A 22,325-nucleotide genomic window follows, 5' to 3' on the forward strand; every position below is an offset into this window, starting at 1 on the left:
TGGATCCCCTCTTCCCTTTGTTCTTAACGTTTATAGAACTACCCCTGATTATTTGTTGTCGTTAGCACAAATTAAATATTTAATATTATATTACTCTCCTGTGAAACTGGCATTAAATTGTAAGTAGTGTAATGTTTTATTTCAATAAACTTGTTTCAGCTGGTCATAGTGATACATGACTGTAAGCCCAGTACTCAGAACAGTTGGGTGGATCTCTTGAGTTCCAGGCTAGCCTGGCCTATCTAGTGAGGGCCTGTCTCATAAACAAACTTACTTCGTACTGAGCTCTACAATAATGAAGATGAGTAATATGTGAAGTCGTGTGTGTGTGTTTGTGTGTGTGTGTGTGTGTGTGTGTGTGTGTGTGTGTGATGCTTCTCCCTTAGGTAGGCCTGTCTCCTGCAGCCTTCCTTGTATCTAGTGCCTAGTAAAGGTCTAGAGGCAAAGAAGTACCAAATCTGTTTTGCCTTCTATTGTATTTATTTATATTTTAATAAATAGCTATCTGAGTTGTCTTGTTCTTTATGTCTTCTCTAGATCATCATGTAGATTCTTTTATGTAGTGACATTCTGAATATTCACTGATTGAGTGAAGTCATAAGAGTCCTTGACACAGCTTCTCCTAATTGGCATTGTAACAGAACAGACGGAGTCTGGGTCTTACAGTGTTATTCAGATGTGACAATTGCAATGGATTGTTTCTCTAGGTAGAACCTGTCTAATGTGACCCTGAATTTTTACCTTTTTTTCTTGTTTTTATATATTTATGATTCAAACCTAGAGTCTCACTTTGGGCATGGACTTGTTTGAAATTTGCCAACAGATGCCAGACTACAGCATTGTTGGGCCTTGCTAACTTGAATGTTACTTTTTCCACTTTCTGTAGCTAAGACCAGTGCTGCGATACAATGGAAAAGGAAGCCAGGGGATTACTTGAATGTTTTTATTTATTTATTTATTTAAATTAATTAATTAATTTAGATTACATCTCAATGGTTATTCCCTCACTTGTATCCTCCCTCCTTCTTTCACCCTATTCCCCTCCTCTAGGTCTGTGACAGAAAGGGACCTTCTCCCCCACCATATGGTCATAGACTATCAAGTGTCATCTTGGTGGCTTATCCTTTCTCTGAGTGCTACCAAGCCTTCCCACCAAGGGGAAGTAGTCAAATATGGGGCACTAGAGTTCATGTCAGAGTCAGTCTTCACTCTCCATGCAACTGTGGAGGATGTCCTGTCCATTTGGCTAGATCTGAATAGGGGTTCAATATTCACTGCATATATTGTCCTTGGTTGGTGCAGTAGGTTGAGCAGACCCCCCAGCTCCAGATCCGCCCGTCATGATGTTCTTCTTGTGGGTTTCTAGGACCCTCTGGGTCCTTCTATTTCCCTATTCTCCCATATTTCCCTTACCTAGAGTCCCAATAGGAAGTCCCACATCTATCCCTATCTCCTGGTAAGTGAAGACTTTCATGGGAAATCCCTTTTGGGCTAGTGTCCAATTATAAGTGAGTATATACAATGTTTGTCTTTCTGTGTCTGGGTTAACTCACTCAGGATGATCATTTCTAGTTCCATCCATTTACCTGTAAATTTCAGGATTTCCTTGTTTTTAATAGCTGAGTGTAAATGTACCTCAATTTCTTTATCCATTCTTCAACTGAGGGATATTTAGGTTGTTTCTGGGTTCTGGCTATTACAAATAAGGCTGCTATGAACATTGCTGAATATATGTCCTTATTGTATGGTGGAGCATCTTCTGAGTATACGCCAAGGAGTGGAATAGCTGGATCTTGAGGAAGACCTATTCCCAGTTTTCTGAGAAAGTGCCAGATTGATTTCCAAAGTCATTGTACAAATTTATTCTCCCACTAACAATGAAGAAGTGGCCTCTTTCTCCACATCCTCTCCAGCATGTGCTGTCACTTGAGTTGTTGATCTTAGCCATTCTGATGGGTGCAAGATGGGATTTCAGAGTCATTTTGATTTGCATTTCTCTGATGACTAATGTTTTTAAATTATTTATTATTTTATAAGCATGGACTTTTTACATGCATGTGTGTTTGTGCAGCACGGGAGTGCTTGGTGCCCTCAGAGGCTAGATCGTAGTATAGGATCTCCTGGGACTAGACTTACAGATGGCTGTGTTCTTAACTAGTATGACAGACCCTGGAATATTTCTAGTAAGCAATTTTTTATGACTCAATTTTTCATTTTATTTCTGGTGTGTGTGTGTGTGTGTAGATAGATAGACAGACAGACAGAAAGAAAGAAAGAATTGATAATATTTTTTTTTCTTTGTGTAGGTCCTCGGAACACCAACAAGGGAGCAAATTAGAGAAATGAACCCGAATTATACAGAATTCAAATTCCCTCAAATCAAGGCACATCCTTGGACAAAGGTGAGTGAGAATGACTTTTTGAGAAAGTACATCAACTAATAGTTAATTAAGTCTTGGGGGTTTCATTGTATTTAAGCTAAGCTGTTACAGCTGCCTTAGGTCAATTTCAAATGCACAGCGCTCCGTGAAGTAGCTCAGGGCTTTGCATGGTGTGCTTTGTCCCTGGTGGTGGCCTATAGGCAGTCTCCAGCCCTGACTTTGATTTGCAAGTAAGAAAAAAGTACCCATGACATTAAAATAATGAGGCAGGGTTTTTAAATCCTAAAGTTCTAAACTTAATTTATTGGTTTAAGTAGAGATATACAGGTCAATATTATCACAAATAAGATACCTTTACGTTTTTCTTTATTCTTTTAAACTATCAAAACGTGTACCTTCTCATAGATATGTGTTTTCTTGTTTGCTGTCCTATTGGTACTTCAGAGGCAGTACTTTTAAAGCAGGTGTAATCTTGATAGATAAATATTTTGAAAGTAATTTATCATGTTTATAAGATGTTGGTAGCCATTGGAAAAGCCTAACCAGGAGTTAATCCACCTTGTATTATGAGGGTTAAGTGTATAAAGAAGAGAAAAGGGGGAAAAAAAAAAGAATGTGTTAGTATTGAAGATGGAGTTCATTTGTAGCTTCCTCATTTTACAGATTCAGAAACTCTAGCAGGAGCTAGAAATCCAGTAATCCAAACTTCACAAGCAGCTGGTACAGCCTGGTGTTAAACTAACCCTTGTTCTTGTGTGCACAAGGCTGTGTGTCTAATGCTGGGTCTTTTCAGTCATGCTCATGTGCCATGCATCACTCAGGCAGACACTGCGTTAGAGACAGTCAGCTTTTAAATTGGTATTTCAAACAAGACTCAATTTTAAATTGTCTACATAACTGGTTGCATACATTGACAAGTTCATTTAGTTGGCTGTATAAAACGTTTAGGTTAAGCAGTGAAGTAATTTAAGGCTATAGATGACATAGTTCATCCTCCCTGTCATCCTGCCTGCCTGTCTTAGGGCTTTACTGCTGTGAAGAGACACCACGACCACAGCAACAGCAACTCTTATAAGCGAAAACATTCCATTGGGGCTGGTTGACAGTGCAGAGGTTTAGTTCACTATCATCCTGGCGGGAAGCGTGGCAGCGCGCAGGCAGACATGGTGCCAGAGAGGTAGTTGAGAGTTCTACATCTTGATCTGCAGGCAGCAGGAAAAGAACTCTGAGTGCTGAGCCAGGCTTGAGCATTGGAGACCTCAAAGCTCACTCCTACAGCATACACTTCCTCCAGCAAGGCCACACCTCCTGCTGCTGCTCCCTGTGGCCAAGCATTCACCTTCAGTCTATTCAAAGCACCACAGTGCCTCTCTTGGTCTTCTGTTCTGTTACCCTCCTAATTACATGGTGATTCCAGGGGCTTCCTTTAACATTCGCATAACCTCTCTACAGGAACTACTTAACACTCATCATTTCTTTCCTGTTTAAACAAAGACATCAGTAATATTTTAGTGGCAGACATAGAAGTTGAGGTTTTTATTCGTCCAAGAGACCAAGTCCCCTTCACTTTAAAATTCATGCTGAGCACTGGCCTTCGGTAAAGTGGTCTAGGACCTTTGTATTTAAGGCTCATTTTAGAGCTAAGTAAAGCAATACCTGGGATCTTTGATGTGGCTCTAAACCCAGAGGATGCTCAGTGACCTGTTTGGATTTAAAGGCTAAGTTAATTGAGTCTACCAGAATTGTTACACTACTGTCTATTGTGAGTGATTTATAGTATACTGTAATCCCAGCTAGGCAGAAATAATAGATAATTCTGGGTATTAAATGCAGTGATATATTCCAAAGGTGTAGATAGGTATAGGAAGAACATAATTTTGTGGGAGTTTTTGTTCTGCCTGTAAACGTTTTCATATTTTAAGTAATCATTTCTATCCAGGAAGAAGGGGAGGTATTCATGCTGACACACGGTTGAGCTGACAAATACAGTGCTGCAGTGTGAACAGCAGAACCCTGTTTAACAGTCAGTACTGCCACCAACATTGACATGTGTCATATCCTTTAACCCCACCCCCAATTTTCTCTCTGCAATGGAAATACTGTCCAGAATAAAATGTGAATAATAGTAATTATAAAATGTGGCCAACAGAAAGAGCTGTAGCTCTTTATCCTAAGCTTGGGCACTCTGCCTTTATTTCTATGCCATGTATAGAACAATTATTCAATTCTCTTACCTTTTATACTAAAACTGCCATGAACCCCTCATTTATATAGTGTCCTTTGACAATTTGGCATTGCCTTCGTGCAGATGTATTTCATAATAAATAAATTTGTATTGATGTCTCTTTAATACACAGAAACTTGCATAGTACATAGTATAGTACATGGCTCCAATTAGATAATAAATGGTTAGAATATGCTTGTATTGAATTTTTTTTGGAGAAAAATTTTCAGAAATAAAACGTAGAACTTAGATTCCTACGGGTAGTCCTCTTCCTGTCTTCTCCTGCTGTGGTATTTACAGCAACCTGAGATGTGCAGCCTGTACACAACAGCCAGTAGCTTCAGTAAAAAGCGTATCTAACACTCGCTAAGAACAAATACCCTGTCCTCTGGCTCTGGAGAAACAGAGAAACAAGAATGCCCGTGTTTTCTGCAGTCTTCCTTTAGAATCCACTTCAGCCTTCTTTCCTAACCACGCCAGAGTGGGAGCCCTGGCTTCTTGGCTGCAGGGTAATCCTCAGTAAATCCTCTCACTGAAATCCACGTCATGGACAACTATTTAAGTCTGCCATGTTTCTAAAAACAAACCATTTTTTCCAAACGTGCTATTCTGCAGGGTGAGTAATGTGTATACTCAAAGAGGCAGCCAGAAAGATTAAAGAGAAAACTGTCTTCCTCAAAAACAGAGGATATGGATGTACAGGAGAGATAGAGGAAAAACAGAATTGCCAGCATGCTACATTACGTGTTGCCCTTGATTGTTACGTAGTAGCCAGTTGGGGGCTGGAGCAGTTGGTTCAGCCCTTAAGAGCCCTTTGTTGCTCCTACAGAGGACTGGGGGCTCAGTTCCCAGAATTTCCGAGAAACCCAATTTCCTCTTCTGAACTCTGCAGGCACTAGACACACGTGTGACAGAGATACACATATGCAGGGAAACCCACATGCACATAAAATTAAACATATCTGAAAAATTATAGAATAGCTAGTGCAGCCTAATTCGTTGGTAAAGCACTAAATAGTTAAGTGGAAAAGAAGTGGAGGCTTATGTTTTGGTGTGTGCTGAATATGTCAAAGAAGAAATTCCAGACTGAAAGCTAAAAGAAGAGATACAACTAAGACTTCAATACAGAGATTTAGTTGGAAAAGAGAAAAAACTTAAATCCTGCCTTTAGTCCATGGAAGCATGGCTAACCTGGTGGATCATTAGAAAAGACGTCAAGTTTAAATACTATTGCTGCTTCAATGTCTCTGTTTTATAATAGTGATTATCTGCCTTGCCTTTTCTTCAGGTTCTTTTCAAAACAGAGCTAAAATGATTATAAAGGATTGTCTCATTTCAGTCCTGCATAAATGGAAAACACTCTACTCCCAGGAGACTTCTGCCTTCTCTCGTACCTCTGCCTCATTTCCTGGCCTTGGTTTAGGCCATTGCAGTAGTACAGACCCATGAACAACCTCCTTACTCATCTCACTTCCTCAGAGTCAGCAGGGCCAGTTCGTCCTCCTCCTTGCACCCCATTACCCATCTTACTGCCCAGACTCCTCATAGCCTTTAGCAGAGTTGGCCATGGAGTGCATGACAAGGGGGATCACACCGCCTGACTTACTATGATTTTCAGTATGGTTATTAACTGGTTATTCCATCCTTCTCAGGGCCAGCCCCGTCTGGGATGCAGACCATCCAGGACTTACTGTTCTTGATCTTTTCCTACCTGCCCCCAAGATTCCCTGAGGGATCTAGTTTCTAGAACTGTTTCCTTTCCAAGTTACTTATTCTACTTCCTCCATCTTGTAAATACATACAGTTAGGCAATGAATTTAAAGTCCAGTGTGTAGATTGGGATGCCTGCTCTTATCACTCTGTAGATGTCTTGGGCGTGCCCCACTCCCATTATTGTGTAGCTGGTAGCTTTTGTTTACATTACTCTCAGATATTCTCTTTTGTCCTGGTAGCAAATAATCCTGAGGTCAGATAAGGTAATGCCTGCACCTGTATAATTTTACAAAGTGGTGAAAGTCATCTGTTATTTAGCTGGTTTGTGGAAAGAAGGAGAACAGAATCCCAAGGGCCCCTCTTTTGTCCTTGTATTAGACTACTTAGTAAGTTAGCTGTATATGCGCTGTCTAGCTTATACCCCACCTGAAAGGGACATACAGCCATGCTCGGTTTTCTAATCTAATCCAACTGTCCTAACTGATGCAGGAGAAGCCACACTTACTTCTACGTCTTCTTGCTAGCGGCTTTCCCTCTTCACAGCCCACATATAGTGTTCTTCTTTGCTAAGTAAATATTAATCTACCTCAGAGATCTCGTCTCATGAAATTTTCTCATTTTTCATGTAATCCATGATTATTCATCATCATGTACCCGCTTTAGTATCCATTAAGCCACATTGTATATATTACAGCAATTTTAATTTCTGTGTCACTGGGATAACATGATAACAGAATGCGTATTGAGAGCCAGAAATACGGCTTAGCAGGTTAAGACACCAAAACTGGATGGGCTGAGTTTGATTCTAGGAACTCACCACATGGAGAGAACCAATACCATAGGTTGTCCTTTTGTCTCTGTGGCCGTGCACACAACAAACAAATAAATAAATGTACAAAAATATTTGTCACCAAGTTTGTGGCATGGTAGTTTAAAATAATCAGCAGTTAAGTGTACACATGGGTTATGTGGGAGCATCAGTCATTAGATAAGCTTCCCAGAAAAGAATACTCAGCCAGAATAGACGTCCCATGCCTGACTTGTTGGACCGTGCGTCACTGCGAATGAATGCTGCGGTTCCATCTTGCTAACAGAGGAAGCAGAACATGGAGTTTGAGACCCTTTTAGCTATCAGAGGAATCATTTTACACTGAGTAAGTTACACTCTTTGCTTAAAACTAAACCAAAAAAAACCCCATTGCATGTAGTTTTTAAAAGACTCTTGATAACTTTATATTTTTCCATGACCATTGAATATGGTTTTTCAGAATTTGTCAGATTTCTGTATTTCAACTCTTAGCACATTACTGAAAAACCTTCAGAGAGGCCCACAAAGCAAAAACAAACATGGCTGTCAATTTTTCTTGTAGACCCATTCTACCTATTTGGGGAGGGGGGTTGGCCCCAAGCTTGATACCTGGCAGAAGACGCACACGCTCGCATGTGTACATGCACACCTGCAATGATTAATCCATATATGAAAGTAGTATTTTCTTTTTAGTCGTTTAAGGAGAACAAAGGATGGGATTGGACATAGATTGGAGAAAGCATCTTTTTTTAATTTATCATTATTCTTTTAAATGCTATGTATTCTTTATCCCCAGTGTTATACAAAATAAAATATGCAGTCCTTGCTATTGAAGAGCCTAGTTAAAGCAAGTATTAAGTAGTATAAATTGTGTGTTGTAATTGTTCAAAACTGTTTACATCTCCATTGGGTGTCACACGGCAGAGCTTCAGTGAAGTCTGTAGAAGATTTCCTAAAGTGACATAGGACAAGGACTGTTGAAGCACAATTAAGATTTGCTTAAGTGCCGGGCGTGGTGGCGCCCGCCTGTAATCCCAGCATTCAGGGAAGCAGAGGCAGGTGGATCTCTGTGAGTTCAAGGCCAGCCTGGTCTACAAACCAAGTCCAGGTCAGCCAAGACTACAGAGAAATCCTGTCTTTTAAAAAAAAAAAAAAAGATTTGCTTAAGTGAGACTCATGATGTGGCTTAGCTGGTGATGGCTCTAGCCTGGCAGCCACGTGGTAGAAGGAAAGAACTGAGTCAAGTGTGTTGTCCCCCAACCTCCAAGCATACACACACAGATGAATTTTAAAAGGTGAAAAAAGAAAAAGACAGACAGACACAATTGGCTATGGTATAGAAGAAAATGCTAAGCAGACATTATAAGATGGGAGAGGTTGATGAAGGATATTCATGTACTCTCAGGAAAGCTTACCTTGATCATGATAACTTTTTCAAAAGCGTGAAACCTTAAAGTGGCTGTGTGTAGTTCTGCAATGATGTTTCAATGAGGATGTGAGAGGAAGAATTACATTGTGTGGATAATTTTGCTATCTGTAAATGTTTCTTTACATGTCATGTAATTCAGGAAAATTTAGCCTTTTAATTAGGGCAGCTGAAATTCATTAAATGCCAGGGCTGATTTTGTTGTGACTAAGAAAATGATTTTTTGGTGTTTCTTGTTCTCAGCCTTCTTTATCTGACTTTTCTAACCCTCAAAAGTTAGAAAAACACATATCTTCATTAAGCCTGAGCTACTCTCAGTTTGTGATCCATTCTGTAAGATAGTGATTTCAGAGAGCAATTTTTCTTGGCTTGTGAACACTCTTGAAAGTTGGTCTTCAGTAGCTTCTCAGAGGGAAATTAATAGTTTATAATTGTCTTAGTTAGTATTCTACTGCTGTGAAAAGACACCATGACCACAGGAGAGCATTTAATTGAGGCTGGCTCACAGTTTAGAATTGAGTCCATTATTGTCATGGCAGGAAGCATGGCAGTGTGCAGGCAGACACGGTGCTGGAGAGTTCTAATCTGAACCCACAGGCAGCCAGAAAAGACTGAGCCACTAGGCCTTGCTTGAGCATCTGAGACCACAAAGCCTGCTCCCATGTGACACACTTCCTCCCACAAAGCCACGCCTACTTCAACAAGGCCACACCTCCTACACCTCAACACAGGCAATTACCTTAGACCTATAGGAACCACTTTATTCACACCACCACGATAGTAGATTGGATTACCTTACATTTCAGTGTGTCACTAGATCACTGTATGAGATCATGCAAAACACCAGTAAAGGATATTTTAAATAGTGAATTAATTATTAAATTATCTACTTAGCCACTTAGTTGGTTCTTCACTGATGTTGTTGTTGTTAATTAACGTAAGTTACTATTCAACAGAGCCACCATATTGCCTTGCTCTAATCTCATTTAGGTTTACTAATTGCAAATTAATTAAACTTAAGATTACTTGAGAGCCAATATTGAAGTTGCTCTTTAGTGTTCATGGTTTACCAGTTTTTAGAACTGGGGAGTTATATTTTGCCTATGACCAATAAATTGTGTCAGTTTCGTAAGCTTAAAGGAAACTAATAGGGGTAGCTGTTTGAGCAGACACAGAATTTGTTCTGTATTCTACGAGACTAATTTCCACTATCTCTAGTCATACGCAGTGGACATCTTCATATTGCTTTTGTTGGGTGCATAATACAACAACATTGGTGAGCGCTGGCACTGAGAAACAGCTTGAAGTGTATGTGATGGTTCTTAAACAGCTCACACATAGCGCTCGGCTTTAGGTTGGGTGTCATAGCCCAAGCCTGGGAAATAGTCTCTGTTATCTGAGTTACCCAAATGCAGATTCATTGTGAATAATTCTTCATTTAAGAATTTGTTCGCATTTGTTCAATACCACAGAGACTTTTGGGAAAAGTTAATTTTATGATAGCACCCCCCTCCAGAGTAGTAATTGTGATAAGTGTCTATTTGTTCCGATTTAAGAAAATATGTTGCTGCATGGGTGAGGTAGCATTTGAAGCACTCAAAGTTCATGTCAGTGTTTTGGTTTATTTGATTATTCTCTTTTTTTATATATATAATTTCATTTTCCTCTTTTTTTTCTTTTTTTCTTTTCTTTTCTTTTTTTTTCCTTTGTTTCATTTTGTTTTGTTTTTTTATTTTTCATTTTAGCTTTTGAAGGGGTGTCTGTGGCCTTGCTGCGTACTTGGCTGGCCATGTTTAGTCTGCACACTAATTGTTAGTTGGCCCAGTTGGATCTTACTTTATGCTGTTGGTTCTTTGGCTGTGATTTTCTGGTTTTGTCCGCCTGGTTGTGTTTTAGCACCTTTTTTTTTTTTTTTATTCTGATGGGCTGGATTTTAATCCCATGCACTAAATATTAGTCTGCAGACTAAAAGTAATCCGCGGATTATTTATTTTTTTGCAAGATATTTAATTCCCCCACTGGAAACTATCCTAAAAGAATGTTATATTTTCTTGGCTTAGTCAAGGGAGTTCACAGCTACTGGTGAGGTCTGCCGATTTTTGTGTTCTCAATACCTAGACATAATAGACCCTGCTGCCGCCTTTGTATATTTGGCTCCGCTTTGCCTAGGTGTTGGTGTACATTATTCTGCATGTCACCTGTAACTGTGACTGTCCCTTAGTTGTTTCGTTTATTGTATAAATTTTTGTTTAGCTTTTGGTGGGTGAATTGGGCATATTTGCAGTTGAAGCTGTGTTGAATTTGTAGTGCTCAAAGATAAAGGATTTTTTTTCCAGTAAGTTTTTGCAAAAAGGAAAGAATGCTCTATATTTACTTATTTTTCCCTGAGTCGTGGGTGCAAGGATATGTGGGGGCAAAGCCCACAATAGAACAAAGTGAGTTTATACCCGCACTCCTGAGGTGATATGTCAGTTTCCTGAAGAGTCCTAACATAATGAGACTGTCAGTAAATAAACATCTCCTATCAGGGAAGTCAATCCAAGAAAGGAGAATAATCCGCGGTGGCCTGGTTCCTTCTTAGCTCACACAAACTAAACATATCTGGCTTTGAAATTTATAGTAATAAAAATTAAATATATTCAATGCTTCTCATGACCAATATTTAGCAAAAAAAAAATGTTTATACTGTGTAACTGAGACAAAATGATTCTGAAATTTTAGCATATTGGGAATATACATTTTTAAAAGCAGGCCAATGTGCCCCTCCCAGCCATGTCGGTGGACACTGCGTCCAGGTCATGGAAGACCATTTTACTTTGGGAACTTTACTTCTAGATTTCATTTTGATTTTAACTTATTTTGATTTTGTATTTTTTTAATAAACACACTGGCATTGGAACATAATAAACTTAAAAAAAAGAAAGAAAGAAAGAAATGTTTCTTTACTGTGCCTCACCATTGCACAAATCAAAAAAATTTTTTGTATACACTTGTGGTAAAATAATTTTTAAAATTTGGACTTGCTACTGTGGAGACGAATGCTTAAAGTTTATAACTGTATAAACATTTTCTATGTCCCCTACACCATGGATCTCTTATAACATTGGCTATATTTTTCCTTGCTGGACTATTCTCTTTTGCATTGACTTCCCCTGTTTGGATTATTTCACTGCATTATCACCTTTAGGATTCGTCAGGAACAGGACATTTCACCCCAGGAGTACGGGTATGTACTTTTTTTTTTTTTAACTTTAGGCCAGTTTTATAACACTAGGGAACATGTTTTCTTGGAAAGGCCAAGCAACTGTTCATCCTTGAACTGTGAAAACAGCCTGGGGAGTTGGTTTCTGGCTTTGAACCATATGGTATAGGTTTTCATTTAGTATAGTTAGCTTGTCAATCTCCATTGACATCTGGATGGGCATTTATGTATTAGGGGAAATTTATTACTATTATCTGCAGCCAACGGGTCTGCGTGTGAATTCAGTGGGTGAGCAGGGATACTAAAGCAGACATTGACTAGAAGCCATATTTCAGTAGCCGTGGGTTTCCTTGTCTTACAAGAGCTAGTCCTGTCTGGTCGGGACTGTTCGTTCTGGAAGCTGCATGCTACCACATCCTCTAATCTGGTCAGCCTATGTTTTGATTCATATAATTTTCTATTAACCCTTATCCACAGAGCACTGAACTAATAAGACTTTTCTCATGAGAAATCTCTTAAAGATTTAAAGTAAATGGATAATGTTTTTAAAAGGCAGGTTAAACTTATTCTAATAAAAACTTTTTGCATGGATTCTTTATTTTTTAACTCTCTGGTATCTCAAGTTAGAATTTATTCACAAAACATATATATATGTATCTTAGTACCCAAATGATAGGTGGTTCCTTGTAGCCAGTAAAACACCAAAAAAGATAAAGGTAATGAATTTTTTTTAAAGAATTCAAAATAAGACCATAGCTCTAATTTATTAAAACTTTCCAAAGAAAAAACTTCATTAATATAGCATGGTTTAGGTTGCTCGTTCTCCCCCACCCCCAGTGTCCCATGGGCCTCCCCAACCCCACCCCCCCCCCGCGCTCACGCCTGCCCCCCCCCCCCTCTCTCTCTCTCTCTCTCTCTCTCTCTCCTCTCTTCTCTCTCTCTCTCCTCTCTCTCTCTCTCTCTCTCTCTCTCTCTCTCTCTCTCTCTCTCTCTCTCTCTCTCTCTCTCTCCTCCCCCCCCCCTCTCTCTCTCTACATGCTCACTGCATAATCCAGGCTGGTCTCAAACTCATAGGCATCTGTCTGCCTCTGCCTCCTAAATGCTGGGATTAAAGGAGTATGTGCCACTACACCTGGCTAACTTTGATATTTTTCTGACAGTTTCTACTGTTTTTCTTTTCTCTGCGTTTTGGATTTGATTAGTGCTTGGAAACAAGGGAGACAGTAGTGACCAAAATGGTAGAGAAATAAAATATCTTAAATTTTGTAGCAGCTTTAAGATTTCTTTGGCTAAGGCAAAATTATAGCACTCAAAAGCATAGAGACAAGGCAGTTTGACCTAGCAAAGGGCTTGCCAAAAAACTGACAAGCCATAAAATAAATTCTTAAGATCCTATTCAAGGCAGTTTCTCAATTTCTGTGGAAAACAATCTATTTCCATATAATAAGCTATTTTTTTTTAAGGGAAAGAAAACAACTCCTCCAGTCATCAGTAGTTTTTCAAAAGTGCTCTTCAAGTGTCGAGTATTAATGAACCCGGTAGTGATAACAAGTTCTCCTCCTGAGCGCGGGCGATGTGAGCCACTCTTAGTGGGAAGCCCTGGCCTCCCAGAGCAGTGCATGCCCCCTTTGCCCGTCTTCACCAGCCCTGCCTTTGCTGTGGTGATGCATTCTTTCTATCAAGGAATATGTTTTATTTTTCTTTCATTTCAAAGGTTCTGGGTCCCATCTGCCCATGTTTATGTTTTTCTCTTCTGTTTGTAACCTTTAGCTAGCTATAGTGTAGAATAAGTCTGTGCTTGTCAGTGTATATGCTCGTTCATTTTAAGACACCAGTGGGTATAAAGCTGTCTGTCCTCTTAAGCAAATTAGATTAATTAGTATTGCTTCAATATAGACTTCAGTTGACCTTTCTGAAATCAATGGCTCATACTGAAAAAATAAGTTCTTCTCGCCCATTTTAAAACCCTAGACTATTCACTGAAAGAAATTTAAACTCAAATGATCTGTCCGACTCTATAAAAGTGCCAGACATTTCCAGAGTCTGGGTACTCCAGAATCTTAGAATAAGGAAAGGCTCTGTGTATCAAGCCGATAATACTGAACCATTAGTATTTTTACCATTAAAGCAACTTTTCTTTCTCTTTTTGAAAAACACCAACAGTGCCATGCATTGTACGAATTTTTCTTACCAAAAGAATACCCGAGACAGTCTCATGTTTGCTGTCACAGCAGTGGCAGTTGGCCTCCAGCTGTCAGCGTCTGTATGTCTGTAGTCGTTTGTAGGACTGCTTGAGTATACGACATTATGCTTAAGAGGCAGGTTTCCTATGAGCTGCTCTTGCACAGCTTTAGATTAGCTAGCAGTTCACCCCACTGTGCTGTGTCATGTGAATGACCTCTCTTCCCTCTAGAGTTCGTAGCCATGTTTTTATATGGTGGGGATTGACTCAGTACTCAAACGATTGTCTAATAAGGTTCTCAGAGTAGAGCTTAATTGTTCTTTCTACTTCCTTGTCCTCTCAGGTCTTCCGGCCCCGGACTCCACCAGAAGCGATTGCACTGTGCAGCCGTCTACTGGAGTACACACCAACCGCCCGACTAACGCCACTGGAAGCTTGTGCACACTCATTTTTTGATGAATTACGGGACCCAAATGTCAAACTACCAAACGGGCGAGACACACCTGCACTCTTCAACTTTACCACTCAAGGTAATTCCAGACAATGCATTCTGTCTCTTTGAAGGAGATGTCCTCCATATTTCTGCAGTGTTTGAGTATTTGGGCCCCAGTTGGAGACTGTTTGGGGGAGGGTTGGGAGGTGTGGCTTTGCTGGAGAAGATTGTCACTGCAGGTGGGCTTTGAGATTTCCACTTCCAGTGTGTTCTCTGCTTCCTGTTTTGTGGTTTGAGATATGATATCTCTACTCCTGCTCCAACTGCCTGCCTCCCTACACACACATACACACACATACACACACACACACACACACATTGTCATGGACATTAATTAACCTTTTAGAACCATGAGCCCAAAATAAGCTCTTTTTTCCGATAAGTTGCTGTAGTCATGGTATGTTATCACAGCAATATAAAAAAATCAACTAAGGCACTGGGTAAATGGGTGTGAAGTGACACTCTTAGGTGTAATAATCTGTAGACAAAAGTGGTCATACTAAGTACTTGTGAAATTGCACCAAGCATTGTGTGGTTTGAACAGGGGATTGACAGGTGAAGGCTTGCAGTCACCGTCACAGTTTGTCTGGCTTTTTTAGCAGATCATTGTAAGTTTGGGCGCATGAGAACTAGAGATTTCAGTAAGACTAAGCAATAGTGTAACCCTTAGATTTGAGTCTAAAAGGTAGAACTGGTGGTATTTCTTGCTTTCCAGCGCTTACAGCAGTTTTAAAACCTAGAGATACGTTTTTCCTGTTGTCTTAGTTCTCTTGCTGTGAAGAGACAGCCTGACCACAGAACTCCTATAGAAGAAAGCACTTGATTGGAGCTTGCTTACAATCTCAGAGGTTGAGTCTATGAGCATCGCAGAAGGAGCATGGTGGCATTCTACGTTCTGAGTGACAGGCAGCAAGAAGAGAGACACGGGGCCAGTCTTGGGCTTCTGAGACCACAAAGTGACACACTTCCTCCAACCGGACCCTACTTCCTTATCATTCTCAAGTAGTGCCACTTCTGGTGACTAAGCATTCAAATATGTGAGCCTGTGGGGCCATTCTTAGTCAAACCACAGCTATAGTTCTATAAAATTAATTTTCTTATTTAAAAAAAAAAAAAAAAAGCAAGGGAGAACAGAAGTCCTAAAAACTCCAGGAACGTATGCAAGAGGAATAGGCAGGACTTCCCGTCCCTTCTGGACTTGACCCCATTGCTGCTGCTGAGTAAACCCTCAAAGGAAACCTAGTTCACTCAGTCATCCCTAACCCTAATTTCAATAGCCATCATCTCCTCAGCATTTTAGTGTCCAGTTCCTTTTCTCCCTGATTAAGACTCCAAATCATTCTCCCATATTTCCCCTCACCTCCTCTAATAGTATCTTGCTCCCAACCCCCGCTTTATAATTCCCTATCAGTAAACCAGGAGAAGGTGAGTGGGCCGGCTTAGGGTAGGAAGTCATGGAGGAGTGGAGAGCCTCCTGTAACTAAGAAAGAGATATTTCTTTTATTGAATGTTAGGGTGCATTTAAAAACACTACCACCATTACTACACCTTCCATTTTCCAGGGTCTATAATTCAAATTTCTTGGAATGCTCGACCCGCCAGCTCATTCCTGTTCTGCTTAACCTAGGGTCACCAGGATCCCAAACATGGTTCAAAGCCCCCCCCCCCCCAGCACAGATGGTAGTGCATAAAGCTGACAGCTTTAAGCCACGCCATACAAGCCGTTACTGTTCACTCAGATAGTACAGGTTCGCTTCATGCATCCCTCCACGTTCAGTTTAGAATCTTCTCCATAGTGGATATGTGCATCTTCAAGGAAAGGCAATGTCTCGTTCTTGGTCATAGCAGGCTCCCCATCTCCTTAGTGTGCCATATAAGGAGAATAAGCACCTAGTTTTTTCTCTATTTTCTCTATATTACAGAATTGAGAATGGTATCAGAAAACCAGAGCAGCTGTATATGTAGGTTGAATAAAATTACTGACGAACACATTGTGTTCTTATGTATCAGTCCCTGTGCCTGGAAGTAGCAGGAGAAAGCTACATGGTTTCAGATGTCATTGATAGGGGCGACTAAAGTTTGACAAAAGGCTAAACTTGAATGTTTTCTTGACAAAGAAAAGTTTCTCCCTATTCCTTATTGCTTTGGTTTGCACCAGTAGCAATGCATGTAAAGTAAAGAAATTGCTGGAAACAGAATACAGACAAAAGTAAAGGCACAGCCCTTAAATGATGAGCTAGTCTTCATAAGAGTCACTTCGTAACGTGCTGTGGTGTAGTTCTCCTCAAAATTTGTAAGACACTGATAACCCTCGAGTATAAAATATGCTAATGCAGCCAGGTGCAGTGGATATTATCCTCAAAAAAGGAAAATTGAAAAGTCTCATGATGCCCATTTTCAAGCTGTATTTCCTTTTGTGCCGTAAGCATGTGTTTATCATCTGTGCGCTGTAGCTGTTCACGGAGCTGGAACAGGGTCCTAACATCAGGAGCTCTCCTTAGTCTTAAATTTCATTGCCTCCCTTTTAACCATTTACGACAAGCCAGCACGGATTTGAGATTTTGGGAATTTTGAGATTTTTAGAAAAGCCAATTTTTCCAAAGACATTTTTGTAATTCAAAATAAAATTTTAAAAAAAGGTCAGATATATAATCAACACATGTAAATACTGTGTAATCCACAAGACAGTTGTCAAGTCTCATGGATTCCAGACACGTGTGTGTGTGTGTGTGTGTGTGTGTGTGTGTGTGTGTGTTAAAATACCACTTCAACTTTTTATTTGATTAGATTTCAGAATTCAGACTTAAGTTACATTGTTCTCATGTGCTGTTTTGAAGTAACTCATTTGATTACACACTGGTAAGAATCTTCTGTTATTACTAATGAAATAAAAATTTAAAGTTAGCAATTCAACAAATCCAGGAGGTTTAAAAAAAAAAAAAAACTCATGTAGGATTCATGTAGGATTACTTCCTTAACGAACAAACAATGTAGTGTCGTTTGTATGTCTCCCATGCTGTGCCAACGCCTTTATCGGCTTCTGAAACATTTACTTTGCTCCTGAAGAAAAGCGTGTCCCCACTAAGCTTGGACCGCCCGTTAGTCTCTCAGCCCCTAGCAGCAGCCAGTTTGCGTTTTGTTCTCAAAGATTTACCCACTTGGCACACTTTATGTAAATGGACCTTGAAATGTGTGGTCCTTAACGTCTGCTTTCTTTCACCTGAGCTATTTTCATCCACAGAGCATCTATTAATACTGCATTCCTTCCTGTGCATGAGCAGTATTCTGCTGTGCAGCTGTGTACTGTGTTTTACTTGGGCCTTCATCTGTGATGGATTTTGCGGTAGTGTTGTGATGGTTTATATGCAGATGCTTGCTTGAGTAATTGGGACACTGCTCTGTCACATGATGATCCTGTATAGAGAAACTGGCACATTATCTCCACAGCTGAATGTCTTACATCCTTACCAGCAGGGTCCAGGAATTCTCATTCCTCCACACCCTGCCAGCACTTGCCTTTTGTTTTCAGTGGTCCTTCTAATGGATATGAGATTCTTAACCCGTTATTCACACTGCAGTGAGTCAAAACTCAATAAATGCCATTACCTGTTTGCTACGTCCTTCATAGTCTTGGGGGCTTGGACCTGATTAGGATGTTGAGGGAATGAAAAGACAGACAGATGGACACATGGCTGGAATCAGGTGGTCTGGGCTCTTGGCAGGAGCCATCCAGCACCTTGGAAGCTCAGCATGTTCATTATATAGAGATGAACAGAGAGAAGCCCAGGTTATTGCATACCCCTGAACAAGGAGCTGGGGTAATTACATGCAGATGACAAGGAGGCGAGGCTTATTGCATATGACTGGATCAAGCAGACAGGTTTAGCTAGTTTGGTAAAGCAGCCTCTATAGGAGAGAAAGCAATGCTGGACGTTTTCCGCACACACTATCAATGTCCATACTACATAGGCCAGAAGGAAAGGCACTGCCATCTCCTGTGAGCCTCATCCTGGGGATTGTTTGCTATTCTTGAGGCGTGGCCAGCTCCTGTCAACATCACATTCACTCAGGGCTTCCTCCACTCCTTATATCTATTCTCCTGTAAATTGTAACCATTTAAAATATGCTTTATACTTTAGAATGTGCCCTTAAAAATACTGAGGAGCTCTTGTGAGTGGGTCACTTTTATATACCATTAGTCATAGAATCAGCTGTCCTTAGCAGTTTCCAAAATGGGCTGAAAATATAACTCAGCCAGTAAGATGAAGACCTGAGTTTGATGGCCAAAGGACCCCTGCCCCCACCCCAAATTTATCTATTCAAGTAAGCTCTGTAAATATATCCTGGGAATCATTTTTCACCAAACTATATTTTAAAAGTCAAGACTAGCAACACAGACTTGCAGTTCCAAAGGTGAAATGGCACCCATGGTTTTCTGTTCACATGTGTGAGCCTGTGCAGGTACCCATAACACTTGTACACACATGCACCGACATAAACATGTACACAGACACAAATTCTGCAGTTTGTTACAGTGCTTAGCTTTGGTGCATATCTTTTAAACTAAGTCTCAATTCAAGAATACTAATATAGTTCAAGCTTTAACCATACATATACCTAATCACAATTTTTTTTTAAAGAATGAATAATAGGTGGTGGTGGCGCACGCCTTTAATCCCAGCACTCGGGAGGCAGAGGTAGGCAGATTGCTGTGAGCTCGAGGCCAGCCTGGTCTACAAAGTGAGTCCAGGACAGACAAGGCTAACACAGAGAAACCCTGTCTCGAAACATACTCCCCATGAATATTTTATTTTGATATTGAAATTTTTTATATGCCTGTGTATCAAATCTAAGCATGGTTCTACATGGTCTGAGTGGATATGATTTTCAGCGTTTGAAGGATAAATGTCCACGTTTTCTTTCCATTTACTGTGATAAAACACCCTAACAAAGGCACCATTAAGGGAGAAAAAGGTTATTTGGCTTACAAGTCCAGGTAGGTCCTCACTGCAGGTAGGCCAGTGTGTCAGGAACTGGAGGCAGCTAGTCATAGGCAGAGTCTGGAGCAGAGAGAGTCCACTCCAGTCCAGGACGCATACCCAGGGCATGGTACCTCACAGTGTAGACCGGGTCCTCTGAGTCAGTTTGTATAATTAAGAGCCCTCACAGTTACACCCACAGTTTTAGCCTAACTAGACTTGCCCTCTCTAAGGATCTCCTCCCATATTTCCTAGATTATACCAAGTCAACAGTTAAAACCAACCGTTGCGTGTGTGTGTGTGTGTGTGTGTGTGTGTGTTTGGACACAATATGAGCACATGAATCATCAGAGGCAGAGTGTCCTTGGATTCTGTGCCTATCCGAGACAGTTACACACGAGCCTTTTTATCTGTAAATGTAGCCTGGGACTCATTTCTCAACAGACTAAATATACTAAGATGCATCTGTGAGTGACGTGTGTGTGTGTGTGTGTGTGTGTGTGTGTGTGTGTGTGTGTGTGTGTGTGTGTTAAAATTCCTGTCAGCCATTCTGGAAGTGAACTGTTACAATACAGGAGAGCTTTCTCCCAGCACTTGTAAGTCACTGTTGCAATATGTCTGCATAAGGACATGGAATTACTAGATGCTGTTCTGTTTGATATTCTGTATTCTACTTTTGGAGCAGTGTTTCCAGATGATGATCTTGTTTTGTAAAGGAAAGACGTGTATCATGGACACACACACACACACGTATGTACACACATATATCATATATATATATATATATACACACACACATATATATATATGTAGTTTATATATGACAGATAGATATCTTGTGTAAATGCAACTTTAAAATGCAGACCTGAGAGTAAGTAGTTAGTAATTAATGGCTGGGCAGACGAGAACTGTATACTTCAAGAGGTTAAAGAATGAGGCGTAGTCATCCACTGGGTTATATAGTAGACACTGTCCGGATAGCCACTGTTAGGGGAAGGCGTGTGAATGAATAGCAAGGCACTGCTGCTAACAGTATAAATGGCTTCTCCACCCTTCATCCACATTTTCAGTGACATCTCACACTACACCTCCCCCTAAATAAAAAGAAGGCCTGAGCTACCTGTAATAAGTGCTCATTGAGTGTTTGAATGAGTGACAGCATTATTTTAAGTAAACACAGCTGTTTGAATCTATATGTGTTGGGCATTTCTAACTTGCCTCTTACTACTGTGGCTCTTACCAGTTAATAAAGCTTACAGTAAAGCTAGTGTCATTTGGTGCTGGTTACTGTACTGTGAAAGTTAGTTCACAAATGACACTCATTACTTTGATTAATCACAAGAAATAGGTGCACACTCAGCTGAGGGCCACGGGGGAGAGTTCTGTCTCGGTTTGGGTAAGCTGAGTGTGGACATACACTACACAGGTAACGTGAAAAGAGCAAGTAAATGAAGGGGCCTCAGGCAGCATGGGCTGTGAGGAAGCAGCTGGAGATGCCGCCAGCCCGCGTGTGTGGAGGGACACCTTCACGGCAGCTGTCAGCACACTTCATATGAAGTCCCTTAGTCACAGCCCTCTTTCAGCTTCCCTCTAGGTGTTGAGCACACGGGGAACTTTAATTTGAAAGTGCTGTCGTCCTGATGCATTGGACTGCCTTTTTGTTCATTTGCCCATTTTTGTTTTCTGTTAATGCATCAAAGACAGTTGTCTTTATCTCTCTACTCTGAGACCTAGCATACCATTTCATGTCAAATATTATTAGGGGTGCATGTAGGTGTGTTTAACTTTCTATTTTGGGAGATTTTACTTGGGATAGCAAGCCTAAATTTCTTGTAGGATAATGAAAAATAACTACACATGCTGCACTAAATCAGCCATGGCTGTTACCAAATTCCTTTGCTGACCCAGTTAGGATATTATTAACTACCTGACTTTAAGGCAGCCAGTGCAGCATCTTCCTGTTGCTCAGTGGGAGCTACACACACCCCTTACACCCTACTTAGGGCACAGCTTCCCAAAGAGTGACAGGCTGGCAAATGTAATCACTGACCAAACAAACAATGTTTTTCTGCCTTTTTTAAAGCTTTTTTTTCTTCCATCAATTTTTTACAAATCTTGTTATTAGTTTATTGCTTTTCTGAGTTAGAATATGGTCTTATTTAGAATCAAGAGTTTAGTACAAAATTAGTATTTAATTGCCAGTCTGCAAATAAGTCACTATTAGCAAAGGTTTTGATCCTCAAAGTACTTCATCAAAACCCTTTGCTTTTCTAGCAGCTGGAGGAAGAGATTAATAGAGGATTAAAAGAAAAACTCAAATTTCTTAGTGGGTTTGGGGTTTCCTTTATTTCTCAACTTTTATTTAAGTTGTCAAGATGAGGCTGTAGTCCAGAGGATAATGTTTCCCTGTAGGGGGTATGAGCACATACTTGTTATTTCAGATTGTCACATGTGGGAGAGTGGAACGGGAATTCTCAGATTCCATGACAGAGTACCAGGCGTGACAGGGTTCTCCCCAGCAAACTGAAAGGACGTTCCCACCTCTTGAACCTAACCCAGTACTCTGCAAGCCCGCACCAGTGCTTGTCATGTAGTGTTGGTGTCTTCAGCTTCACTTCTTCTTAAGCATAATTTTAAGACAAAACAAAAATTGATTTTTCTTTTTTTTTAATTTTTTATTAATTTATTTGGGTTACATCTCAATGGTTATCCCATCCCTTGTATCCTCCCATTCTTCCCTCCCTCCCATTTTCCCCTTATTCCCCTCCCCTATGACTGTTCCTGAGGGGGATTTCTTCCCCCTGTATATGCTCATAGGGTATCAAGTCTCTTCTTGGTAACCTGCTGTCCTTCTTCTGAGTGCCACCAGGTCTCCCCCTCCAGGGGACATGGTCAGATATGAGGCACCAGAGTTCGT

At 40.4% G+C, this 22,325-nt stretch overlaps 1 protein-coding gene across 2 annotated transcripts in view; it reads left to right on the forward strand.

Annotated features, from left to right (window-relative positions):
- The window catches only part of Gsk3b (glycogen synthase kinase 3 beta), a 148,577-nt gene that overhangs the window by 111,398 nt on the left and 14,854 nt on the right, over nt 1-22,325 (forward strand). Inside the window, exons 8-10 of one of the 2 annotated variants that reach the window (XM_051149897.1) lie at nt 2,307-2,402; nt 11,740-11,778; nt 14,280-14,466. In XM_051149897.1, the coding sequence (XP_051005854.1) occupies nt 2,307-2,402; nt 11,740-11,778; nt 14,280-14,466 (322 nt within the window). The remainder of the gene's footprint in view (nt 1-2,306; nt 2,403-11,739; nt 11,779-14,279; nt 14,467-22,325) is intronic. The other variant, XM_051149898.1, reaches the window with a different exon arrangement.

This window comes from Acomys russatus, chromosome 8 (genome assembly GCF_903995435.1).
Source record: "Acomys russatus chromosome 8, mAcoRus1.1, whole genome shotgun sequence".
Lineage (NCBI taxonomy): Eukaryota > Metazoa > Chordata > Mammalia > Rodentia > Muridae > Acomys > Acomys russatus.